The sequence below is a fragment of the Bos grunniens genome, chromosome 1 (assembly GCF_055505025.1).
Source record: "Bos grunniens cultivar Pamir isolate PY7600 chromosome 1, Bosgru_T2T1.0, whole genome shotgun sequence".
In the NCBI taxonomy this organism is placed as follows: Eukaryota; Metazoa; Chordata; class Mammalia; order Artiodactyla; family Bovidae; genus Bos; species Bos grunniens.
In genome coordinates this window covers 119,091,717-119,115,754 of record NC_141165.1, presented here as the reverse complement: position 1 = coordinate 119,115,754, position 24,038 = coordinate 119,091,717, and the positions used below count along the sequence as shown (strand labels likewise).

At 36.4% G+C, this 24,038-nt stretch overlaps 2 protein-coding genes across 24 annotated transcripts in view; one reads left to right on the top strand and one right to left on the bottom strand.

The window, feature by feature from the left end:
* The window catches only part of ARL13B (ARF like GTPase 13B), a 75,486-nt gene that overhangs the window by 35,173 nt on the left and 16,275 nt on the right, over positions 1-24,038 (top strand). For 22 of the 23 annotated variants that reach the window (XR_015134694.1, XR_015134690.1, XR_015134689.1 and 19 more), the window contains 2 exons: positions 20,923-21,028; positions 21,913-22,115. Coding sequence is in view for 18 of the 23 variants with exons in the window: in XM_086321358.1 (XP_086177484.1) it covers positions 20,923-21,028; positions 21,913-22,115 (309 nt within the window). In the remaining 5 variants the exon portion in view is untranslated. Of the gene's footprint in view, positions 1-18,646; positions 20,240-20,922; positions 21,029-21,912; positions 22,116-24,038 lie in introns of those variants that run through there. The other variant, XM_086321325.1, reaches the window with a different exon arrangement.
* STX19 (syntaxin 19) lies at positions 5,741-18,397 on the bottom strand. The gene is made up of 3 exons (XM_086321415.1): positions 18,309-18,397; positions 18,054-18,114; positions 5,741-7,334 (listed from the first exon to the last, which is right to left on the bottom strand). The coding sequence occupies exon 3, from the start codon at positions 7,319-7,321 to the stop codon at positions 6,443-6,445; it is 879 nt and encodes a 292-aa protein (XP_086177541.1). The 5' UTR covers positions 7,322-7,334; positions 18,054-18,114; positions 18,309-18,397; the 3' UTR covers positions 5,741-6,442.

Genomic DNA, 24,038 nt, shown 5'->3' with positions numbered 1-24,038 from the left:
TCTATTATAAAACAAAACGACGAAGAAAAACCTGTTGCTTGTTGTTAAGCAGCAAGATGTTATCTAGGAATCACCTGTGTCAGCATCAGACCGGGCTATATTTTTTTAGAGTGGGGCCAAGGATGCTTCTATTTTTTCCACAAGTTCTCCAGGTCTCTCTGACGCACAACAGAAATTGGGATCTACTGGTATAGGGGAGAGCACGGGCTCTGGAGTCAGCCAGGTCTTGAGTAGGTTACTTAATCAGCCTGAGCTGCTATGTTTCCACTTGTAAATAAGCATTTTAATATTTGTATTACATGAATTCTGAAATAATGTATTTAAAGCATCTAGGGCAGTTCTTTACTAGTGTTCTGTGCATGTGATTGTGGAAATGAATAGTTGCTGTTGATTGCTGATATGTGGTGCCCAGGTAGATTGAATTAGGAGAGCTAGTTTTAAAGTATCTTGTGTGATTTCAGGCTACATGAAGCTTTTGATTTACAGAAACTGACATGGCTTAGTAAGAATGAGTCCAAGTGCTCAAAGTAGTTTTCACTATTTTTGTTATTGCATACTTTCTGAGCCAGTAGCTTCCGAATATTATGCTTCTAATGCTTAAGAATTTTTTCTATTAAGGTAATTTTAAGGAAAAAATGGCTACTTTTAATATGTGTTGTATGTGAATAAACAATATATTCAGCAGCTAATTAGTTAAATATGTTGTTTTTGTTGCTTAATAGGATGCTTTTGAAGTATAACAATGAAATTGTATGTGGTATATCAGTTCAGTTCAGTTGCTCAGTCGTGTCTGACTCTTTGCAGTCCCATGGACTGCAGCACGCCAGACATCCCTGTCCATCACCACCTCCCGGAGTATACACAAACTCATGTCCATCGAGTCGGTGATGCCATCCAACCATCTCATCCGCTGTCATCCCCTTCTCCTCCTGCCTTCAATCTTTCCCAGCATCAGGGTCTTTTCAAATGAGTCAGCTCTTTGCATCAGGTGTGTGGTATATAAACAATATACTGGAGTTTCAGCTTCAACATCAGTCCTTCCAATGAACACCCAGGACTAATCTCTTTTAGAATGGACTGGTTGGATCTCCTTACAGTCCAAGGGACTCTCAAGAGTCTTCTCCAACACCACAGTTCAAAAGCATCAATTCTTCGGTGCTCATCTTTCTTTACGGTCCAACTCTCACATCCATACATGACTACTGGAAAAGCCATAGTCTTGACTAGATGGACCTTTGTTGGCAGAGTAATGTCTCTGCTTTAAAATATGCTGTCTAGGTTGGTCATAACTTTCCTTCCAAGGAGCAAGCATCTTTTAATTTCATGGCTGCAGTCACCATTTGCAGTGATTTGGAGCCCCAAAAAATAAAGTCAGCCACTGTTTCCACTGTTTACCCATCTATTTGCCATGAAGTGATGGGACTGGATGCCATGATCTTCGTTTTCTGAATGTTGAGCTTTAAGCCAACTTTTTCACTCTCCTCTTTCACTTTCATCCAGAGGCTTTTTAGTTCTTCACTTTCTGCCATAAGGGTGGTGTCATCTGCATATCTGAGGTTATTGAGATTTCTCCTGGCAGTCTTGATTCCAGCTTGTGCTTTCTCCAGCCCAGCATTTCTCATGACGTACTCTGCATATAAGTTAAATAAGCCGGGTGACAATATACAGCCTTGACGTACTCCTTTTCCTATTTGGAACCAGTATGTTGTTCCATGTCCAGTTCTAACTGTTTCTTCCTGACCTGCATACAGGTTTCTCAAGAGGCAGGTCAGGTGGTCTGGTATGCCCATCTCTTTCAGAATTTCCCACAGTTTATTGTGACTCACGCAGTCAAAGGCTTTGGCATAATCATTAAAACAGAAATAGATGTTTTTCTGGAACATTCTTGCTTTTTCATTGATCCAGCAGATGTTGGCAATTTGATCCCTGGTTCCTCTGGCTTTTCTAAATCCAACTTGAACATCTGGAAGTTCACAGTTCACATATTGCTGAAGCCTGTGATGTATGTACTATATCGCTGTCCTATGAATCTTTCTGTGGTTGTCTTGTATTAAAAGGAGTATGTTCAGATATAAATATTACTATAGAAAATTGCTATTTTCTGAAACCATCTGTATATAATTATGCTAGTGAATAATAAATAGTACTTGATTTTCTTAGTTTTCATGATAAACAATTTAGGACCAATTATAAACAAGTATCAGTAAGGCACTACATAAAAGGATATAACACAGCTTTAGAAGGGACAGAAGAAATACGTCTCACCACCTGATTAGCTGGGGAGTTTATCATTAAATTTATCTTTTTTTTTTTTTTACCATCTGAGCCACCAGGGAAGCCCTAAATTTATCTTTTATATATGTTCCTTAAACATTTGAAATTAAAAGATGCTTACTCCGTAGAAGAAAAGTTATGACCAACTTAGCATATTAAAAAGCAGAGACATTATTTTGTCAACAAAGTTCCTTCTAGTCAAGGCTATGGTTTTTCCAGTAGTCATGTATGGATGTCAGAGTTGGACCATAAAGAAAGCTGAGTGCTAAAGAATTGATGCTTTTGAACTGTGGTGTTGGAGAAGACTCTTGAGAGTCCCTTGGACTGCAAGGAGATCCAACCAGTCCATCCTAAAGGAGACCAGTCCTGGGTGTTCATTGGAAGGACTGATATTGAAGCTGAAACTTCAATACTTTGGCCACCTGATGGGAAGAACTGACTCATTTGAAAAGACCCTGATGCTGGGAAAGATTGGAGGCAGGAGGAGAAGGGGATGACAGAGGGTGAGATGGTTGGATGGCATCATCGACTCAATGGACACGAGTTTGAGTAGGCTCCAGGAGTTGGTGATGGACATGGAAGCCTGTCGTGCTGCAATCCATGGTGTCACAGTGAGTCAGACACGACTGAACTGAACTGAAACATTTGAAGCTGATCTATAGGAAACATTTTTGTTTCTGCTTATGCTGCTCCTGCTAAGTCACTTCAGTCGTGTCTGACTCTGTGCAGCCCCATAGACAGCAGCCCACCAGGCTCCGCTGTCCCTGGGATTCTCCAGGCAAGAACACTGGAATGGATTGCCATTTCCTTCTCCAGTGCATGAAAGTGAAAAGTGAAAGTGAAGTCGCTCAGTCGTGTCTGACTCTTCGCAACCCCATGGACTAAAGCCTATCAGGCTCCTCCGTCCATGGGATTTTCCAGGCCAGAGTACTGGAGTAGGTTGCCATTGTCTTCTCCACTGGTAATTATGGTAACTAGCAATGTATAAAACTCTTCAATTTCTTTATATTTTATAAATTAAAATTATTTTATAGTGTTAGGAGATACATATACACACACATACATGTTGATATTTCTCTTCTTCCTTAATCCCATCAGGCTTTTAGTTTATAATTTTGCCCCATGGTTTTCTAAGGAAATAAAAACTATCATATAAGAATTGTCTCATTTTTCCCACAACAAAATTTGCTCAGTTATCTGCTTTTATTCCTAACCTTACCTTCCCTCCTATAATATGGAAGATGTGTTGTTGCTCCCATCTAAGGTTAGCTTCTCCATTCTTACTCTAGATCCCACCCCTTTCTACTATTGTATGTTATCCCTTCCCTTTCTTATACTGAGTTTCTCTCCCTGGACCATTTCCATCAGCAGAATGTGCTCTGGTGTTTTGTGGTGTATTATGGAATTTTTTGACTCTACATCTCTGTCTGCCTGTTTTCTCATTTTTATAGGATTCTATTCAAAATTCTGGAAAGAATTGGCTGTAGTGAATCTGTACATTTTTATATCGGATTCTTTCCTCAGCATACTCCATGTGTGCTTCCTTCCCTACAGTTCCTTGAAACTGCTCTTGTTGGAGTCAACAAATTAAGTTGCCAAATCCATTGTTACTTTGCTGTTCTTATTTTACTTAAAATTGACTATTTCCTCAACTTTGGGGTTTTTTTTAAGCTTTTTATTTCCTCAACTTTGTTTTTCCTTTTGTTTTTTTAATTAAAAGTCTTTATTTTGTATTGGGGTATAGGTGATTAACAATGTTGTGATAGGTTCAGGTGAACAGCAAGGGACTCAGCCATACATACACATGTATCCATTCTCCCCCAGGGTTTGCCTGGTGGCTCAGATGGTAAAGAATCTGCCTGCAATGCAGGAGACCAGGGTTTGATCCTGGGTCAGGAAGATCCCCCGGAGGAGGGCATGGCTACCCACTCCAGTATTTTTGCCAGGAAAATATCCATGGACAGGGGAGCCTGGTTGGCTATAGTCTATAGGGTCTCAAAGAGTCGGACACAAACGAGCAATTAACACTACAACTATTCTCTCTCAAACTCACCTCCATCCAGGCTGCCACATAACATTGAGCAGAAGTACATGTACTATAACTGTTTTTCTTTAAATACTTTTGCATTATAGCATCCTTTTCTTGGTTTTCCTCCTACTTCTTTGATGGTCTCTTCTCAGTCTCCTTCATAAACTCCCTTTCTCCTTTACATATAAATTTTAGAATACTTGAGGCTCTTTTCTGGGCTTCCAGTTTTTTGCATCTAGATACTTTGGAGACCTTATTTTACTTACTCAGATGACCCAAATCTATAGCTTTGACATCTCCCAAAAGTTCCTCCTGATGTAACTGGTATCTTAGAAACCTTCACTTAAAACATTTTATGGTCATTTCAGACTTTCTTGGTCAAGATAGAATTTCTTGATTTCTTCCTCACCCATAGTTTTGAAACTTTCATCTCTGTCTTTTCTGATTATAAATGGTATTATAATCCAATCAGATTGGATTATAGCTTTTAAATCTATCACATTTTAGTCTAATTTTTTCCCCATCACTGCAACATGGTATATAGTAATTAAGAACTGTTTCCTGGAATCATATTGCTTAGGTTCAAATCCCAGTTCTCTGTACAGTTTCTGTGGCCCAAGTTAGGTTACTTAACCTTGCTGTGCTTCAGGGTTCTTATTGGTAAAATTGTAAAATTATTAGAACAATGCTGGGACATAGCAAGTGTGTTGTTTATCAGTCTTGAGTATTAGTATTGCTGATTCCACCATCACCACCTGCCCTCCCATTCTAGCCCAAACCTCCATCATCTCTTAACTGGGACTATTGCATTAGCCTTTTAATTGTTTTCTATATGTATGTGCTAGTCCTCTATTCACCTGCCCTAAATTCCATTCTAACCCATTCTCCTACAGTAGATGGGATGATTTTTCTCGAACATAAATTACATAACATTATTCCCAGGCCAGAAACATCCTCAGGGCTTTGCACTCATTACACTTGCTGAAAACTTCCGACTTCCAGAGCTTTATATCTAGCCCCTGCTGACCTTTCTTAACCTCATCTGTTACCTCACTGCTCTTTCCCCACTGATACAGCTGTATTGCTCATTCTTCTTTGAATGGAGTGAGTTATAGTCTCCTCAGAGTCTTTGTACTGTTTGTTTCATATGCCTAGAGTAAATGTTTCCCTTGTCTTCACCACGTAGATCTTCACTTACATTACCTTTTGGCGAGGCCTATATTGACCACCCAGTCAAAAGAAGCCACTCTGACAGTCTTTATTTTATCATCCTTATTTTAAATCTCTGCCAAGAGTTTAACATTGTCTAATATTTGTATTTGTCATATCCCTTCTCCACTAGAATGTTAGTTCCAAAACTCTATCCCCACATTAGTTCAGAGTGTATCCCTAGTCCCTAGTCTACTGCCTGGCTTCACAATAAAGTGATTGAGAAACTTCCAAGAATAATACAGTTACCTTTATTTTTTACTTTATTTGCCAATTTTCTTAATCTGTAATACAGTGTCCTGAATGGATCCAAGTGCAGGAAAACAAAGCCTTCACTTAGCTTTTTAGGCCTTAAGCTAGAATCAGCTCCTAGTTACCAACTAGGCTCTTCATTGAGTACATATTAATAGTTGGGTTTTCCTAGGATTTATTGACCACTGAGTTAACTGACCTATCTGAACATAAAAAGTTTTATACAGCTTCCAGTTTGATTTTGCTTCAGTATAACACTCCTTGAAGTCTTGTTTTATACAATTCTTAACTACCAAAATGCTCTTAAATGAACCTGAAAGATTAAGTAGTTTTCATTTATTGACATTTATTTTGTTTAGGCATTGAAAGGTATAAAAAATACGTGATAGAGCTTGTTATCTGTCTAGAAACTTAAGATGATTCATCTCGTTTTTAATAGTTAACCCATGAGTTTGAAGCTAATATATTTAGTTTAATAGTCAAAGACTTGTTTTATGTTTCTAGCTTGAGAAATTTCTGTCATTCTAGTAGGTAAGAATGAAAGGGGAAAATTATAACTTAATAGTGATGAAAGTTTATGAGTAGCTCTATGAAATGAGGAAGAGTGATATGAGAGAGTAAATTATAGGACATCCTTCATTCTAAACTGGAAAAATTTCTAAAATAGCTTCTTTATTTTCAGCCACAGCATGGACAACACCAACAACACAATATCTTGCAGGGATTTCTTTTTTTATATTTTACAGCTAGTCCAAATTTTTCTTTAGTAGTGTTAACATACTCTTTTGTGCCATTCACTATCATTTCAATACTGTTGACACTTTCTCCCTGTTCCTCTACCAAAAGAGATATCTGAATGAAAAGATCCCTTAAATCCTTTATTTGGTTTTCCAGATTAACCAGTTCTTTGTGTCTCTGCTCTATCTCTGAGAGTTGTGCTTTAGTGATACTGATTTCTGTGAGTAAGCTTTCATTAAAAACTTCCCATTTTCCTTGATGAAGCATATCATTTACTTCTTCTTCAGGTAGTTCTTTTCCTGCAACTTCAAGCTGACGGAAAATAAATGTCCTGCACTTCTCTTGTTTTGCTGCTATTGTGTCATTGTATGTAAACATAGTTTGCTGAAAATGGCGGAACATTGCAGCATGCTGAAATTTAAGTATCCTTGTGACCACTGATGATGGACCACTTTCATCCTCTGACTTTTTAACTTCTTTTACTAAATCATCCAAACCTCTGTTAATGTGTTCTGCTTGGATTTTTATCTCTTTTGCAATGCTAGACTCTTTCTTAAGTAGACTAAACCTTCTCATTGAAGCCACCAGACTTTTCTGTTGCTGCCCAAATTTTTGAACATTATCTGTCAAATTGTTAATACTCTCCTGTAGTTTCTGTATCTCATGTAGGTGTCTCTCAGCTACAGGCTCTCTTTCATAAATAACAGCTTGCTGCAGAAACACCCCTTGTTCCTCTGCTTCTGTAGTCGGCACGTCCTTGTCTTTAGAGAGCTCAGTTTCCTTTGTTCGTTGCTTCAGTTCTGGAAGTCGGTCTTTCATCTTCTTTTTTCTCCTAAAAGCAAAAATGATTGTGTTGAACAAAGGAAAAATTGGTGTTTTCCCCCAGTAGGAGTTGGTTTCACATAGCTACATCTATCTCATGGGAAAAATCCTCATGGTTTTCTGAGAAGATGGTTAAAAATAAGAAAAATTGATAAGAATTTTCTCATAAAGATTACTCAACTAGGAAAAGTAATGTAAAATGTCTTATAAACTACTTTGCGTAATTCAGGGCTTCTGTGAGTCCTATTCAGTTGTGTAAAGTAGCTGAATAAGCAGTGATAGAGAAATAATTGCCCCAAAGTAAGTTCTTCAGTATCATGATACTGCCACAGAATAGTTTTTTCTTGATTTAGGAAGATTTATCTTAGAATGGATGATTTGACCAGGTCTTTTTAGGACTTAAAGGTCACTCTGAATGTGTCCTTATTATTGAAGATACGATTCCCAGTTAATTTGGTCTATGTAATGTTAAAAACATTCTCATTTTGCTGTGCTGTGCTTAGTCACTCAGTCATGTCCAACTCTTTGCGACCCCATGGACTGTAGCCCATCAGGCTCCTCTGTCCATAGGGATTCTCCAAGCAGGAATACTGGAGTGCCATTTCCTCCTCCAGGGGATCTTCCTGACCCAGGGATTGAACCCAGGTCTCCCTTATTGCAGGTGGATTCTTACTGGCTGAGCCACCAGGGAAGCCCATATGTGTAATTCAACTAAAACCAGTATAGTGACGGGAGATTCCATATGAAAGCCTTAAGCAATATAGATAATGATGAATTTATCTTAAAATTTCTCAGTCTTCTGGAATTGACTAACACATTATTTGACATAGCTTTGTTTACATAAATTCATAATAAGTGGTGTTTTTTATAGGATATACAAAAATCTTATTTGAGAGACACTGATGATATTGACATTTACTATATCCTGTGTTGGTAGTTATTCAGGGAATCAGTTGGTGTACATAGTTATATATGGCGATATGCATATACATGTATAATAATATGCATATGTGAATGAAGTGAATAAAAGGAAATCCCATGTAAATAAAATACTTTATTTCCATAGTTAATCTTGACTTTAGAAAGGCATTCAGAATACCTTTCATGATATTTTTGTGGATAAGAAGTCTTAGGGAGTTACAAGTAGCTCATTGAACCACATGTGATATCAGTATCAACGAGGAGAAAAGGTCTCTAATATTATGCTGTTATACTATCACACTCAGTGTTTGATACATTTATGCAAATAGTTTTTATCAGTTATTTGAATGTCATAGAAGGCATTCTTTTCAAAATTGTTGATGGTGCAAGATTTAGAGAGCTCTTTAGTATGTTGAAGTACAGAATTGGGATTTGAAAATTAAAATATCATAGAACACTATACTGAAATAAATATATTTAACTGAATAGGTGTAAAATGTTTCACCTAGTTGTTTAGAAAACACCTTTACATCTATAAAATGGAATACCCTTGAGTTCATAGCAGGGCCTATGAAAATCACTAGAGATTTAGTTAATTTTGAGCTTTTAATCAAAAGTATCAGAATAATTATTGTGCTTTCATGAGTGATAGTGTTATGTTTAGACCGACTAAGAAAGATATTTGTTTCACTGATTCTGTGCTAGTTAAAGCAGATAGGAAAGGGACTATGTTAAGTATGAGATGAAAATTCATAAATGGGGTATTTTCAAACTGTCATGGAAAGGATGATATTGGAAGGCTGTAGTATATGGAGAGTTGTTGAAAGAAAAAGAGATATTTATTCTGAAAAAAAGAAGGTGTAGGGAATATCTGCAACTGTTTTCTAAAATGTGTAGGTCTGTATATATAAGAGGGATTAGACTTTATTAGGCTTTACTTGGCATAACTCCAAAAAGCAGCAGGTGGAAATTACATGGAGTGAGGTTTGATTTAGTATAAAGAAGGCTTTTCACATAAGTAGAGCTCTCTGAACATGGAATGAACTGCTTCATGACATAAAAACCTTGCCATCTCTAGAGATGTTCAAGATATTATTGAATGATGATTCAATCAAGGATATTGTAGAAATGATACCTTTATTACATAAAAAGTTAAACTAATATTCCTTTGCTTTTAAGAAATTGACATTCTGTCAGATAATTTTTGAAGCTTACTTTATGCAGAGTTTTAAATGCTGTATTGTATGTTCAATAATACCTATCCTTGAGTAATTACTCTCTGAAAGAGGGTGGACAATATACAGTTAAACAGATAAATGAGATAACTTTAGATCTTGATAGATCAATTAGGCAAGGCCTCTCTAAAGAGCTATTTGAACTGTAAGACCTAAATATCAAGAAGATGAAGAGCCAAGGAAGTGTATCCTGAAAATTAGACACGTGGTGCCGGAGCAGTGAATTGGACTGCTGTGTTTTAAGGACAAAATTAATGCCTGTGTAAATAGAAATCAGGCTTCACAGGTGGCACTAGTGGTAAAGAACCTGCCTACCAATGCAGGAGACTTAAGAGACTTGGGTTCGATTCCTGGGTAGATCCCCTGGAGGAGGGCATGGCAACCCACTCCAGTATTCTTGCCTGGAAAGTCCTGTGGACAAAAGAACCTTATGGGTTACAGTCCATGGGGTTGCAAACAGTCGGACACGATGTAGCTACTTTAGAGCTTTAGAGAGAAGTAGAAATTAATATGAGCAGTAACACCAAAGGAGTGAAATCAGGACTGTAGGCAGGGATCAGATCACAAATGGCCTTGTGGGTCAAAGTAAGGAGTTTAGATTTTATTTTAGATACAGGGGATGACAATTAAAAGAGAAATAGGATATTGACCTGAGGTTTATGTTTTTAATAGATCACTATATTCAGTTCAGTTCAGTTGCTCAGTCGTGTCCGACTCCTTGGGACCCCATGGACTGCAGCATGCCAGGCCTCCCTGTCCATCACCAACTCCCAGAGTTTACCCAAACTCATGTTCATTGAGTTGGTGATGCCATTCAACCATTTCATCCTCTGTCATCCCCTTCTCCTCTCGCCTTCAATCTTTCCCAGCCTCAGGGTCTTTTCAGATGAATCAGTTCTTTGCTTCAGGTGGCCAAAGTACTGGAGTTTCAGCTTCAACATCAGTCCTTCCAATGAACACCAGGAATGATCTCCTTTAGGACGTACTGGTCGGATCTCCTTGATGTCTAAGGGACTGTCAAGTGTCTTCTTCAACACCACAGTTCAAAAGCATCAATTCTTCAGTGCTCAGCTTCACAGTCCAACTCTCACATGTATACGTGACTACTGGAAAGACCATAGCCTTGACTAGACGGACCTTTGTTGGCAAAGTAATGTTTCTGCTTTTTAATATGCTGTCTAGGTTGGTCAGAACTTTCCTTCCAAGGAGTAAGTGTCTTTTAATTTCATGGCCACAGTCACCATCTGCAGGGATTTTGGAGCCCAGAAAAATAAAGTCAGGCACTGTTTCCACTGTTTTCCCATCTATTTGCCATGAAGTGATGGGACCCAATTCCATGATCTTAGTTTTCTGAATGTTGAGTTCTAAGCCAACTTTTTCACTCTTCCTCTTTTACTTTTATCAAGAGGCCCTTTAGTTCTTCTTCACTTTCTGCCATAAGGGTGGTGTCATCTGCATATCTGAAGTTAATGATATGTCTCCCGGCAATCTTGATTCCAGCTTGTGCTTCATCCAGCCCAGGGTTTCTCATGATGTACTCTGCATATAAGTTAAATAAGCAGGGTGACAATATACAGCCTTGACGTACTCCTTTTCATATTTGGAACCAGTCTGTTGTTCCCTGTCCATTTCTGACAGAGGCAGGTCAGGTGGTCTGGTATTCCCATCTCTTTCAGAATTTTCCACAGCTTATTGTGATCCACTCAGTCAAAGGCTTTGGCATCGTCAATAAAGCAGAAATAAATGTTTTTCTGGAACTCTCTCGCTTTTTTTCTGATCCAGTGGTTATTAGCAATTTAATCTCTGGTTCCTCTGCCTTTTCTAAAACCAGCTTGAACATCTGGAAGTTCACAGTTCACGTATTGCTAAAGCCTGGCTTGGAGATTTTGAGCATTAGTTTGCTAGCATGTGAGATGAATGCAGTTGTGCGGTAGTTTGAGCATTCTTTGGCATTGCCTTTCTTTGAGATTGGAATGAAAACTGACCTTTTCTAGTCCTGTGGCCACTGCTGAGTTTTCCAAATTTGCTGGCATATTGAGTGCAGCACTTTCACAGCATCATCTTTTAGGATTTGAATTGCTCAACTGGAATTACATCACTGTATAGAAAATAGTTTTCTGATGACCTCCAGGAGAGATCTGGATGATGAAATTAGATGGAATAAATGGGAACCATTTGACATATATTTTGGAGGTGGAAGCAATAGGATTTATTGGTGATTTTAACGTTTCAGCAGCATGTAACCACCATTACTTCTTGAAATGGTTTCAAGTGTTTCTCCTGACTTTCCTCTTGCCTCTTTGGCTCTTCCTTCATCTTTTTCTCCTCTCTGACTTCTCCTTGTCTTCCCACCTCTGAATACTGGAATGCTTCCACATGCAGTTCTCTTTTTATCCACCATTGTTTTCAAGCCTCACAGCATTAAATACTGTCTGTTCGCTGATGACTCAAAATTATATCTCATGAATAGACTGCTCTCATAACGTCTGTCTACTCAACAGCTCCATTTGAATGTCTGTGTCTAAAGACAATGTCTGATCTTCCTCCCAATTCCCAAACTGCTGCTCCAATTCAGTAAGTGGCATCTCTTCTGGTCTCTTCTTGCAGTCTTCATCCAAGTTACTTGACCAAAAAATTTGGAATAATTCTGAATATTCTGTTTTGTGTCCTCCCCCCTGCCCCGGCATCCCCCCACACCTTATATTTAAACTAATAGTGAATCTTGCCAGTCTCTTTGGTGAACTACCTCCCTGGCTCAAGTCACCACCATCCTTTCTCACCTGGATTATTGCAATTGTCTCTTTGTTTCTTCCTTTGTATCCCCTTCTCCTTTGCCCCTTTGGTCTTTTCTTAATATAGACATCAGAGTTAAAATGTAAGTCAGATCACATCATTCCTATGTCTAAAGTCCTCCTATTAACATGATCTCTCACAGGAAAAGCCAGAACCTACAAGGTCCTGTAAGGCTTCCCTTAGGTCTCTTTCCCTCAGTCTGTAAAGAGTCTGCCTGCAATGTAGGATATCCAGGTTTGATCCCTGGGTCAGGAAGATCCCCTGGAAAAGGAAATGGACTTTACTTTCACTCTTCACTTTCATGCATTGGAGAAGGAAATGGCAACCCACTCCAGTGTTCTTGCCTGGAGAATCCCAGGGATGGGGGAGCCTGGTGGGCTACTGTCAATGGGGTCACACAGAGTTGGACACGACTGAAGTGACTCAGCAGCAGTGTAGCATATTAGATCTAAAATAATTATGTTAGCATTTGTATTAGTTAGGATTTTGCATATTAGAATTTTTCAAATTAAGTACTTTATAATTTAGAAAAAGAAAAATAATTTGTTCTGATCTCGTATACCTGTGTCATGGGAAATCTACTAAAAATTTTTGAATTCTAGTCTTGGCACCATGAAGAAATTGGCATTCTTATATTTTCTTCTGCTGTACCTCATAGTCATAGTATGAGATAAGACAGGAAGTGAGGTGTATTGCATTCCTATTTATGTACACAGACTTATGTATCCTATTCATACATACATGTATGTACATATACATACATGTAGCTTACTATGATTTTTATAACTACATTGTACATAGCAGGTATGATGTTTGTTGCACTATTTTTTAAATTGACTTCTATTCCTCATAATATGGGGAAAAGAAAAGAGTATTTGAGGCTTAGATGAGAAATAAGGGCAGTGGGTATCAAACCAAAACGGATTTTAATTTTTTTATTCATGTGCTAAGTAGTTAAAAATTTTTTTTAATTTCACAGTTGTGAAGACCTGCAGTGTGTATAATTTTCTCTTTGATTGCATGGCTTGAAAAAAATCCCAAAATAAACTCTAATATACTAATGGCAAGTTAGGTTCTTTTATTTTTTGTTTTAGTTATCGATGAATCGATGAGTGAACAGTGCCATTGTGCCATCAAAAGCCTCTTTTTGAAGCATCATAGTTTAACTTATTTTTAAAAAAAAGAGAAATAGGGTATTTCAAATATAGTAGCACAGTATACTTTTGCAAAGTGCTTTTAAGGAGGAAAATTTTACTGTCACTGATTTTGGAAATGAAGATATTTGACTCTAACCCTTGCAAAGGTGATCTTATCCTGGGTTTCTGTGTTTTTGGAAGAATAGTTTCCTGAAGGAATACCACGGCTTCATATTTGAATAAAAGATACTTTAAAGAACTCTTTAAAATATATCAATATGTATTTCATATTCATTAATCATAGTAAATTTACTAGCAAAAGAAAGTATTTTAATCTCTTTTTCTATAAATCTATATATGTTACTGATATTAAAGGAAAAACATTTCCTTTCAGTGCATGTGTGTTATAGTAAATGATATTTATATAAAATCAACTAAAGTTTTACTGTGTTCATCTTGTGTATGTCTTCATTTATTTCTTTTGAACATTTAAAATACATTTATGTTCAGGATCCTTTTACATTGTTAGGCTATTTCGGCTGTTGCTGTTGCTGCTAAGTCGCTTCAGTCGTGTCCAACTCTGTGCGACCCTATAGATGCAGCCCACCAGGCTCCTCTGTCCCTGGGATTCTCCAGGCAAGAATACTGGAGTGGGTTGCCATTTCCTTCTCCAATGCATGCATGCATGCTAAGTCGCTTCAGTCGTGTCCTACTCTGTGCGACCCTATGGATAGCATCCCTTCAGACTCCTCTGTCCTCAGGATTCTCCAGGAAAGAATACTGGAGTGGGTTGCCATTACTTATAAATAGTTCCTTTGTTTATTGTGGTCACCGACTTTTTTTCTTGGTGATGGACAAATGTATTTAGTAAACTTCATCAGCAGTTTATCTTCAGTAGGGAATTATATAGGAATGCCCCGAGTGCCTTGCATTATGGATATGTTCTTACCTCATTTTTATGATTGTCACAACTATGAATTTGACATACTCAAACTATCATAGCCCAGTTAGTATACAGTTGTCCCTGCATATTGTGGGGGATTGGTTCCATGATGCCCACAGATGCCAAACTCCGTGGATACTTAGGTCTCTTATATAAAATGATGTAATATTTGCATACAACTTATATATATCCTCTTGTATATTTTTACTTTAAAAATATACTTCAAGTCATTTATAGATTACTTATAATACCTAATACAATGTAACTGGTATATAAATGTTTATAAATAAATGTTCATTTCAGTTCAGTCGCTCAGTCGTGTCTGACTCTTTGCGACCCCATGAATCGCAGCACGCCAGGCCTCCCTGTCCATCACCAGCTCCCGGAGTTCACTCAGACTCACGTCCATCGAGTCAGTGATGCCATTCAGCCATCTCATTCGCTGTCATCCCCTTCTCCTCCTGCCCCCAATCCCTCCCAGCATCAGAGTCTTTTAATGCTATGTAAATAGTTGCTGGTGCATGGAAATTTCAAATTTTGCTTTTGGGAACCTTCTGGATTTTTTCCTAAATATTGTCCATCTGATGTTGGTTGAATCCATGGACATAGGACCTGCAGATACTGAGTGTGTGGGCCTGACCTTTCTCTAGGGATTTCTATAGCTCAGGTAGTATAACTATAGGCCTGATTTTTCTGTAGTGATTTTGTAGCCTGAGCGAATACATCACTCCTTGCTGTAGTCCTGGACAAACCAACAGAGATTTTCCTTTTTCTGTATGCAGACTGTGTTCTATTTTTTTTCTGGTTCAATACTTTATACAGGAAACTTGACTTTAGTTCCCAATTATGCACACTCTAAACCCCAACCTCTAAGATAAAAGTGTTTTCCCGTAGTAGCCAGTGGTTGGTTGTTGTTGTTTAGTCACTAAGTCATGTCTGACTCTTGTGATCCCATGGACTGTAGCCCACCAGGCTCCCCTGTCCATAGGATGTCCCAGGCAAGAATGCTGGAGTGGGTTGCCATTCTCTTCTCCAGGGGATCTTCCTGACCCAGGGATCGAGCCAGAGTCCCCTGCACTGACAGGTGAATTCTTTACCATTGACCCAGTAACCAGTGGAGTTAGCTTTAATTCCTGCTCTCCACTTTGGCTCTGAGTGTTTTTGCTCTTCATTTCAGGCACTTGGAAATTTCCCTTTCTTATTTCAGATATAATGATGTAATTTAGAAATTTGTCTCTCTTTTCTTTTTCCCCATAAGATTATATCAAGCACTTCTCTAGGTTTCTAGCAAGAGGAGGAATTTCTTTATCTGTGCATCTTCACTGAAAGTCATAGGTGATTACTTTAAAGAGTTTACATAATTCAGATGTTCCTTAAATCCTTATATTCATCTCTGTAGATACTAACTTAATGTAGGTAATCGGGTATACTTTCATTGTATAGATAAATTGCGTTTTCCAGTAGTTGCATACTCATAACTATATGTATAACTATTTCCAATTTATCTTACGATCTTCTTCTATCTTCATAAATTATAATATAAGCAAAATGAGATATCTAAGTATATTAGAATTTAAAGTTGGGAGAGACAGAGTTCATGAAGGCATAAAATATTAAGCACATAGTTGTGACATCATTTAATTGTTTAGGTTAGTGAAATTGACGATACTACCGTTTTATGCAATCTTTTCTGTACCTTAAATTTATTTTTTTAATATCAGAAGAGCTCTATCCAAATATGTCATCTTTCAGCATGTTTAATGCACTGCTTTGCTATACAATTTTGAATTTTACTGTTAATAACTGATTGTATCTTTGAGCTTAAATGTAATATTTGCAAAAAGAAAGTTAGAACACTGATTTATAAATACAGTAATTAAATTGACAATTTGTTCTCTGAAATACAAAAGCAAACTTGTATGACTAAAAAGTTTCTCCACCCTATTGCAGATAGGGAACATTTCTAGGAACAGAAATATGAATAAAATTTTTCTAACGCTTTAGGAAATATGCCCTGGGTCGATACTTTATATAATTTATAGAGTTTTTAAAAGTAAGACATTTCTTTTTATAGTTACTATTATCTGCCTGCAATGTGGAAGACCCAGGTTTGATCCCTGGATTGGGAATATCCCTTGGAGAAGGAAATGGCAATCCACTCCGAATTCTTGCCTAAAGAATTCCATGGATGGAGCAGCCTCGTTAGCTACAGTCCACGGGGTCTCAAAGAGTCGGACACAACTGAGTGACTACATTTTAACTTTTCACATTGAATAAACATTTCAAGAAATGTAACAAATGTTTATTTAACATAAAATGGAATTTTTTTTGCTTTTGTGTATGAAGACAGCTTGCAGCATTTCCCTAGTTCAAGGTGAAAGCAGCTATTATTGGAATGTTCACCTGTTTGGCTGCTTACAGGAAGAAAAGAAACTAAAAAAAATATTGGGAATTATGTTGATTATATCAGTTTAAATTATTATACATTTTTTAGTAGTGCAACCTTTGAGTGCTTTTTAAATTCTACTTTTTGTTTAGTGTAAATAACTGTAAAATTAACTCTTTAACAATAGACTATTTTGTTTAAATATTAAGACTCATGTAATTTTAAACTCTCTCATATCTGACTAAAGTAAGCTGTACACATATAACATTTTTATATTAAATTTAAAATTGCATTGTCACAGAGGTAATATGTTCTGGGTGTTACATAGTCAGCTTTCACATTTACCCTTAAAGCATTTACTAATGGAAATATTATTTTGATTTGAAATATTATCTATTAAAATCTCACATAACAATTGTAAAATAACTTTGAAGAAATATCAAAAAATAAAACATGTTTTGATTAAGCCTCTAAACTTAAATATGAAACTACCTGTGTAGTTTGTTTGCATTTAAGTGATGATGACTTAAGTTTTTAAAATTATCAAATCAAATATAATATTGATATTAAATTTTATAATTTAAGTACTAACTGAAACATCTAAAAATTGAGTACTTAAAAAAAATCGAGTATGTCAGTATTTTACAGTAGTCCTTTTACAACACGATTATTTTTTAATTTCCTCAAATTAATTTTAAAGATTCTGGGAAACAACAATGAAGAAATTAAGGCCTTATAGAAAATTTTCTTGAATTTTTAAACATTATACATATGTGGCAAGTTGGGTATAAACTTCTTTTAGGAATTAAGTGGAAAAATGTTCTCTAAAGCAAGCATGGTATAATTTATATAGTCTGTTTATAGAGGAAAGAGTTTGAGGTTTGTTTTTATAGGTTCTGACCTTCTAGTGTTTCCAAAATGGAAAGATATTTTTTAAAGGACTTAAAAGGAAAAGTTGATTTTGTTTGCAGTGGTCTATTTCTGCTGCTGCTGCTGCTAAGTCGCTTCAGTCGTGTCCGACTCTGTGCGACCCCCATAAACGGCAGCCCACCAAGCTCCCCCGTCCCTGGAATTCTCCAGGCAAGAACACTGGAGTGGGTTGCCATTGCCTTCTCCAGTCTATTTCTAGGGACTCTAAACTCCAATCTCATTCAGCCTATCGATAGTATATGTGAACGGATCAGCTGCCTGTAGCCTGGTCCAAATCTGAACAAAACAGGTATCTTCAATTATCTGTTGAGTTATTTTTAAATGTCACAGGTTTCAATCTCTGGATGTCTCACATTAAAAGTACAGAAAAGAGTGGTCTGTTTACCTTTGTCTTGTTCCTTTGGCTTGTTTTTGTTGCTTTTCCACCTGCGTAGTTGGAGTCTTGCCTGTGAGAGAAAATCTTGAGTACCATCTGTAACATTTTATTCATATTTTATTTAAATCTCTGTCTTATAGTTCATAGGCTAATCTCTGTATGGGTTTCATTTAGTTAACTTAATTGAAAGCCACATACTGAAGTCAAATAAGTTAGATATAAAGTTGTTTTGCAGTTCGTATCAAGTGAGAACAAATTGCTTACCTCACACCTGGAGAATCCGGTTCTGCCTGTTAGCTGCCTATTCTTTAGATTAAAGGAAGACTGTTTTCACTGGAGCTAGTTGGTAACAGGAAGTCCTTGTTAAACTGTCTGCTATAGAAAACTTGGCACAGACTCTGAAATTCCTGTCCTATAGTATATATAAAATACATTACTCAGAGAAAAGGGCGTTTGTAATTAAACAAAGATTACTTTGTTTTCTAAAGGTGTGAAACCTTGCTAAATTGATGGAATTTGGAATAAATAGGAATGAAAAGAACCTTGGATGAAGGCTTTTTGTTCAGTTTACTTTAAAATAATTGAATTCCATCTTATTTTAGGGAATTTGCTTCGCTGGTGGCTCAGCTGGTAAAGAAGCCTCCCGCGACGCAGGTGACCTGGGTTCAATCCCTGGGTTGGGAAGAATCCCTGGAGAAGGGAACAGCTACCCACTCTAGTATTCTGCCCTGGAAAATTCCATGGTCTGTGTAATCCATGGGGCCGAAAAGTCAGACATGACTGAGCAACTTTCACTTAGGGAATTAAATAGTTGAATTCCATCTTATTTTCTTAACTCAGAAAATTACCAAATTGCAGAACTACAACAGCCAGAAAAGAGATAGTATCTTTAAACGTGCAATTTTACTTTTCTTTTTGGTATGCCTGCTATTTTTAAGTTTCTTTCATAATTTTCCACATGCAAAGACTGAAATTGCACAGTGCTGTTATGCTGTTTATTATATCAAAAATTCAAAATTAAGTTTTACCAGAGTGAAATATTTGTAGGAAAAATCATACATGAAATTTCTCTTGCATGACTAACTTTTCTTACACTTTTCTTTGCCTAATGTGTTATGATTTGAGGATGAGAGGCGGGACATTGCTATAATATCTATCAAAATATCATTTGTATTTATTCTTTGGTTTAGTAATCCCATTTCCTGAAGTCTGTTCCCACAATAAGGAATAATACCTTCACACACTTAAATACTCACGGCCCTTTTTGTAAAAGCGAAACATTGAGAACTACCCATAAACACTGCATGTAGTTCTTTAGTGGCTGAGTAAATGATGAAACATGCATATAATGAACATTTTGTTTATTAGTAAAGAATATAGTAATAAAGATGATTTCTTTATACTGCTTCAGAGTAATTTTAGGATTTACTGTTTGAAAAAAAAGCATAGTGATTCACAGAAGTGTATATAGTATGCTAACTTTGGAGGAAGAAAGGGAAGGTATAGAAACACATATAAACACCCGTTAACCAATCACTACCAGTGAATAGTCAAGGTGCCCAAATTGTGGTCTTTAAAATACCATTTTTTCCATGTTGAAAGTTCATTCATCCTTCCACTGTACCCTCCCTGACTTGTTTTTATAGTTAGAGGTTATAAGTAAAATTGATGATACTGCCATTTTTATGCAGTCTTTTCAGAGATATTGGTAGTGATGTTTTAGGAGTAAGCAGTGTTGTCACTGGGGGTGATACTGATTCAGAAACACTTAAAAGAATAAATTGTAATGTGTATCTGGTTTGGATCTGAATTTGGACATTACACTTAAAAAAGATATTGAAGAATATTAATTTTTTTCAGAGCTTAAGTGTGACAGTGGTATTAGAATATTTTAAAATTTTGGGGTGAAGTGATATGACTGATGGGAACATGGAAGATAAATAGATGAGCAAACACGGTATCAATTTTTAAAGATAGGTGACAGGGTTCATTAGATTGATTATTCTACATACTTATGATATAATATATATTTTCCTGAAATACTACCAGACCGTTTCCAAGACAGTGTTTTATTACCTTTTGACCTCTGCCATCTGATTGGAAAATAGTTGTTTTTCAGTCGCTCAGTTGCGCCCGACTCTTTGCGACCCCATGGACTGCAGCACGCCAGGCTTCCAGGAAAACAGTATTTTGTGGTAATTCCTAACTCTTTTTAGAACTTGTTTTGGTTTTTTCACTTGTTCCCCAGTTTGTTCCTAATTGAGTATAAGGTTTTCTATGTCCAGTGCTGTGCTAAATACATTAGATAAAAGTGACCTCATTTCTCCAGTAAATTGCACTTTTATGTGAACACATCCACACCCTGGAAATACAGGTTAGCTCAAATAATACAAGCTTTGAATGAATATTTAGGTATGTGAAACACGATGCAGTTTGTATTTTAAAGAAGAGAAAAGACTTGGGATAAGGGCCTTTGCATCACAATGCAGCAAAGATAAGGCTCTAAGGTGAAAGGGGTAACTGATGGCTGAGTGCTGTGGAAACTAGTCCACTTCTTTTTCTTTTTTTTTTTTGGCACCCCAGATGGGACCCGAGACTTCTTTTTCTGTTTGTACTTTGTTGTTGGCCTGTTGACCTATTGCTTGTTTTCTTGACATTTCTCTTTACTTGATTTCCCTTTTATAGGCCAAATCTTAAAAAATGTTTACAAACTTAAAGGAAAAATGATAGAATAAAAGATAGTACATTGTTCTGTAAAGCCAGCATGTTCTGTAATCAGCAGGGTTAAAACTTTGGAGTAGGAACTTGGTGAGAATGTTTTTAAGCAGCTGTCTGATTGTATATTTGCTGTAAATCCACTTCACTTATGTCTTTCTAGGTTGGCAAATAAACAGGATAAGGAAGGGGCTCTAGGAGAAGCTGATGTGATTGAGTGTCTTTCTCTGGAAAAGCTCGTCAATGAGCACAAGTGCTTGTGTCAGATAGTAAGTGTTGAGGCTTCTTTTGCCCTATAAATTATATTTGGTATAACTTAGTTTTTGTAAAGGTGGTAAGCAATAAGAGGGTAGGCAGCTAACAAAATAATTTATTAGTGTTTCTTTTTAAAATATTTTACCAGGAAATACATAATCTCACTGTTCATTTGAAATTACTTAATACAGTGATATTTGTTTTCTGTTTAGTTGTTACGGACTTCTTTAAAATATCTTCCATTATTTCAAAGACTTTAGATTTGATTTTGTTTCAACATTGCTGACAAAATATGTAAGCTATACAAACATGTTATTCTATAAATATTATAAAATGGTGGAAGTATAAATACACAACTTATACTTAGGAAAAGTTTATAATGAATTTTGAAAGATTATATTAGAGTTATCCTACAGTCTTAAAGATGAACTGAGGAATTTAATTATTTATTCTTGGTTTCAGAAAATGATTGTTAAAAGATGCTTAGTGCCATAAATTCCTTGGTGTAGGAAATTAAAAGTTTCTGCTATTTTTATTATGTAGTGTTAAATAGTAGTAGTATTAATAGTATTTTTAATAGGTAGTTTTCTTCTGTAAGTTCAGTTTTGTCAGTCAGTGATTTTGTTTAAAATTATCTAGCACTGCCAACTACTAGTGTCATAATCACTCTCAAAGCTTACAGGTATAATCCATAAAACATTTCAACTCATGTACATACTAATGTAGTAATCATTGCAAAGATGTATTTTATAAGTGAAAGAAGCAGGTGCTTTATGTCATTAATTTAACGAGTTAATTGATTTTGATTCTCCAGTAATTATACTAATGGTTTATGAATAAATATTTGTAGAGAACTTTTAGTTTTAATCTTTAAGTCAAATAAACTTCTGTTTTTAAGGAACCTTGTTCAGCAGTCTTGGGATATGGAAAGAAAATTGACAAGTCCATTAAAAAGGGCCTTTATTGGCTACTACATATCATTGCAAGGGACTTTGATGCCTTAAATGAACGCATCCAAAAAGACACAGCAGAACAACGTGCTCTTGAGGAGCAAGAGAAGCGAGAAAGGGCTGAACGCGTGCGAAAATTACGAGAAGAAAGGTAAGATGATTAATTATATAGCACAGTGCATATGAAAAGCCAGAAACACCTCACTTTTATGAATAGTTTTTTAGTTTGCCTATTCAGGTTTTTCTTGGTAAATTTTTTTTATTTCTGTGGACTTAACAGGTTTGGTTGATAGAGTTCTAATTTTCCTAATGGTGGTATAGTAGTTATATTTATTGCTGAGGTATTTATCCGTCACAGTTTTACAATTTTTCTTTCTTTATTTCTTATGACAACCTTTAGTGCAGTGGTTCTCAATCCACAGGGTGATTTTGCTCCTCAGAAGACATTTGGCAATGTCTAGGAACATTTTTGCTTGTCATGGCTGGGAGGTGGAATGCAATTGGCATCTAGAGGGTGGAGGCCAGGGATGCTGCTAAATGTTCTGTGATGCACAGGACAGTCTCCCATAGGAAAGAACGTGTCGTAGACTGAGATACTCCTCATTAGTGTCAGTGAAGATAGAAGGTAAGCTGTTAGTGTGGATCAACCAGCTGAAGCAAAATGCGATCTTCAGCACTAGTTTTTGTCTGGAAAAATGAATTGCACTATCTCAGGTTTTAAAAACATGTTTTTAAAACTATTTTAAAAAAGTGTTGCCTAAATGGAAATTTTAAAAATGTTTAGCAAACTCTAAATTAAAAAAAAAATGTTTACATAAATTCTACCACAGAATCAGTTATAATAATATTCATGCTGGAATAAAATAATACTCAGATTTGATTACACGCATGCATGCTAAGTCACTTCAGTTGTGTCCAACTATGTGCGATCCCATGGTCCATAGCCTGCCAGGCTCCTCTGTCTATGGGATTCTCCAGGTAAGAATACTGGAGTGGGTTGCCATGCCCTTTTCCAGGGGATCTTCCTGACAGAGAGATCTAATTGGCTTCTCAGATTTGATTAGATGTTGGATTTAGTTCTTAATCCCAGGATTTCTCTTTCTTTCTTCATTTGATTGTTACATGTCAGGGGAGGGAAGAAACTAAAAGATTTCCAAGTGAGCCCTTGTGGCATCCAAAGTTGTCTTCCAGCTACCTAAGTAATATTGGCCTTCTGTGTGCTTTAACAGTTGCAGCCTGGTAGACAAGAACCCACTAACTGTCCTTGGTGATGCCTTTGTGAGGTGCTCCTTCGCACTGTCAAGGAAATCCTCTGATTACTGTTATCTTTCATTTAATTCAGAGTCAGGACTTACCTCTTGGAGAGATAACTTTTCTATCCTCAAGTGCTCAATAACATGAGCAGATCAGTGACATAGGTCTCTCTTGAACCAATAAGAGGTTTTAGTTCCTGTGAGAATCTTTGATTTTCTATTCTAGTATATATTTTCATGATATAAAGCTAAGTACACCCAACCATTCATGTAAATATACCTTCTATGTAATTATGAAAACAAAATATATGGCCATAGTTTTCTAAAGGCTTCTTTGGTTTTCCTCTACTTAGAAAACAAGCAAAAAGGAAAAAAAAAGATTGAATAAAAGAAATTTAGTCTTTTTTTTTTTTTTCAGTTTTAGCTTTTTCCATAAAGATATTCCAGATCATGTTATGGCTGGCTTTTCTGGTACCCCTCTCCCCTTTCCTCCTTTCTCTTAGCCATGCCACTTGTGGTCTGAATCCTCTCCTGTTTAACAGAATCCATAATTAAATTTAGATGAGAGTGTTAAAAAAAAAACTTTTTATTGTTAAATACAATTTAATAGGTTTTTAGATTTTTATAGGTTTAGATAATTTTGAAAAAAACAATAAAACAGCTATTATTGGTATATGAAAATAGTATGTTAAAACCAGATACCTGAAATTACTTACTAATAAATGAATAACATTAATAATGAATAAGTGTCCTGTAAGTATGTTTATATACAGAAAGCTTTCACATACATTAATTTACCTGAAATAGCTCTATGAAATAGG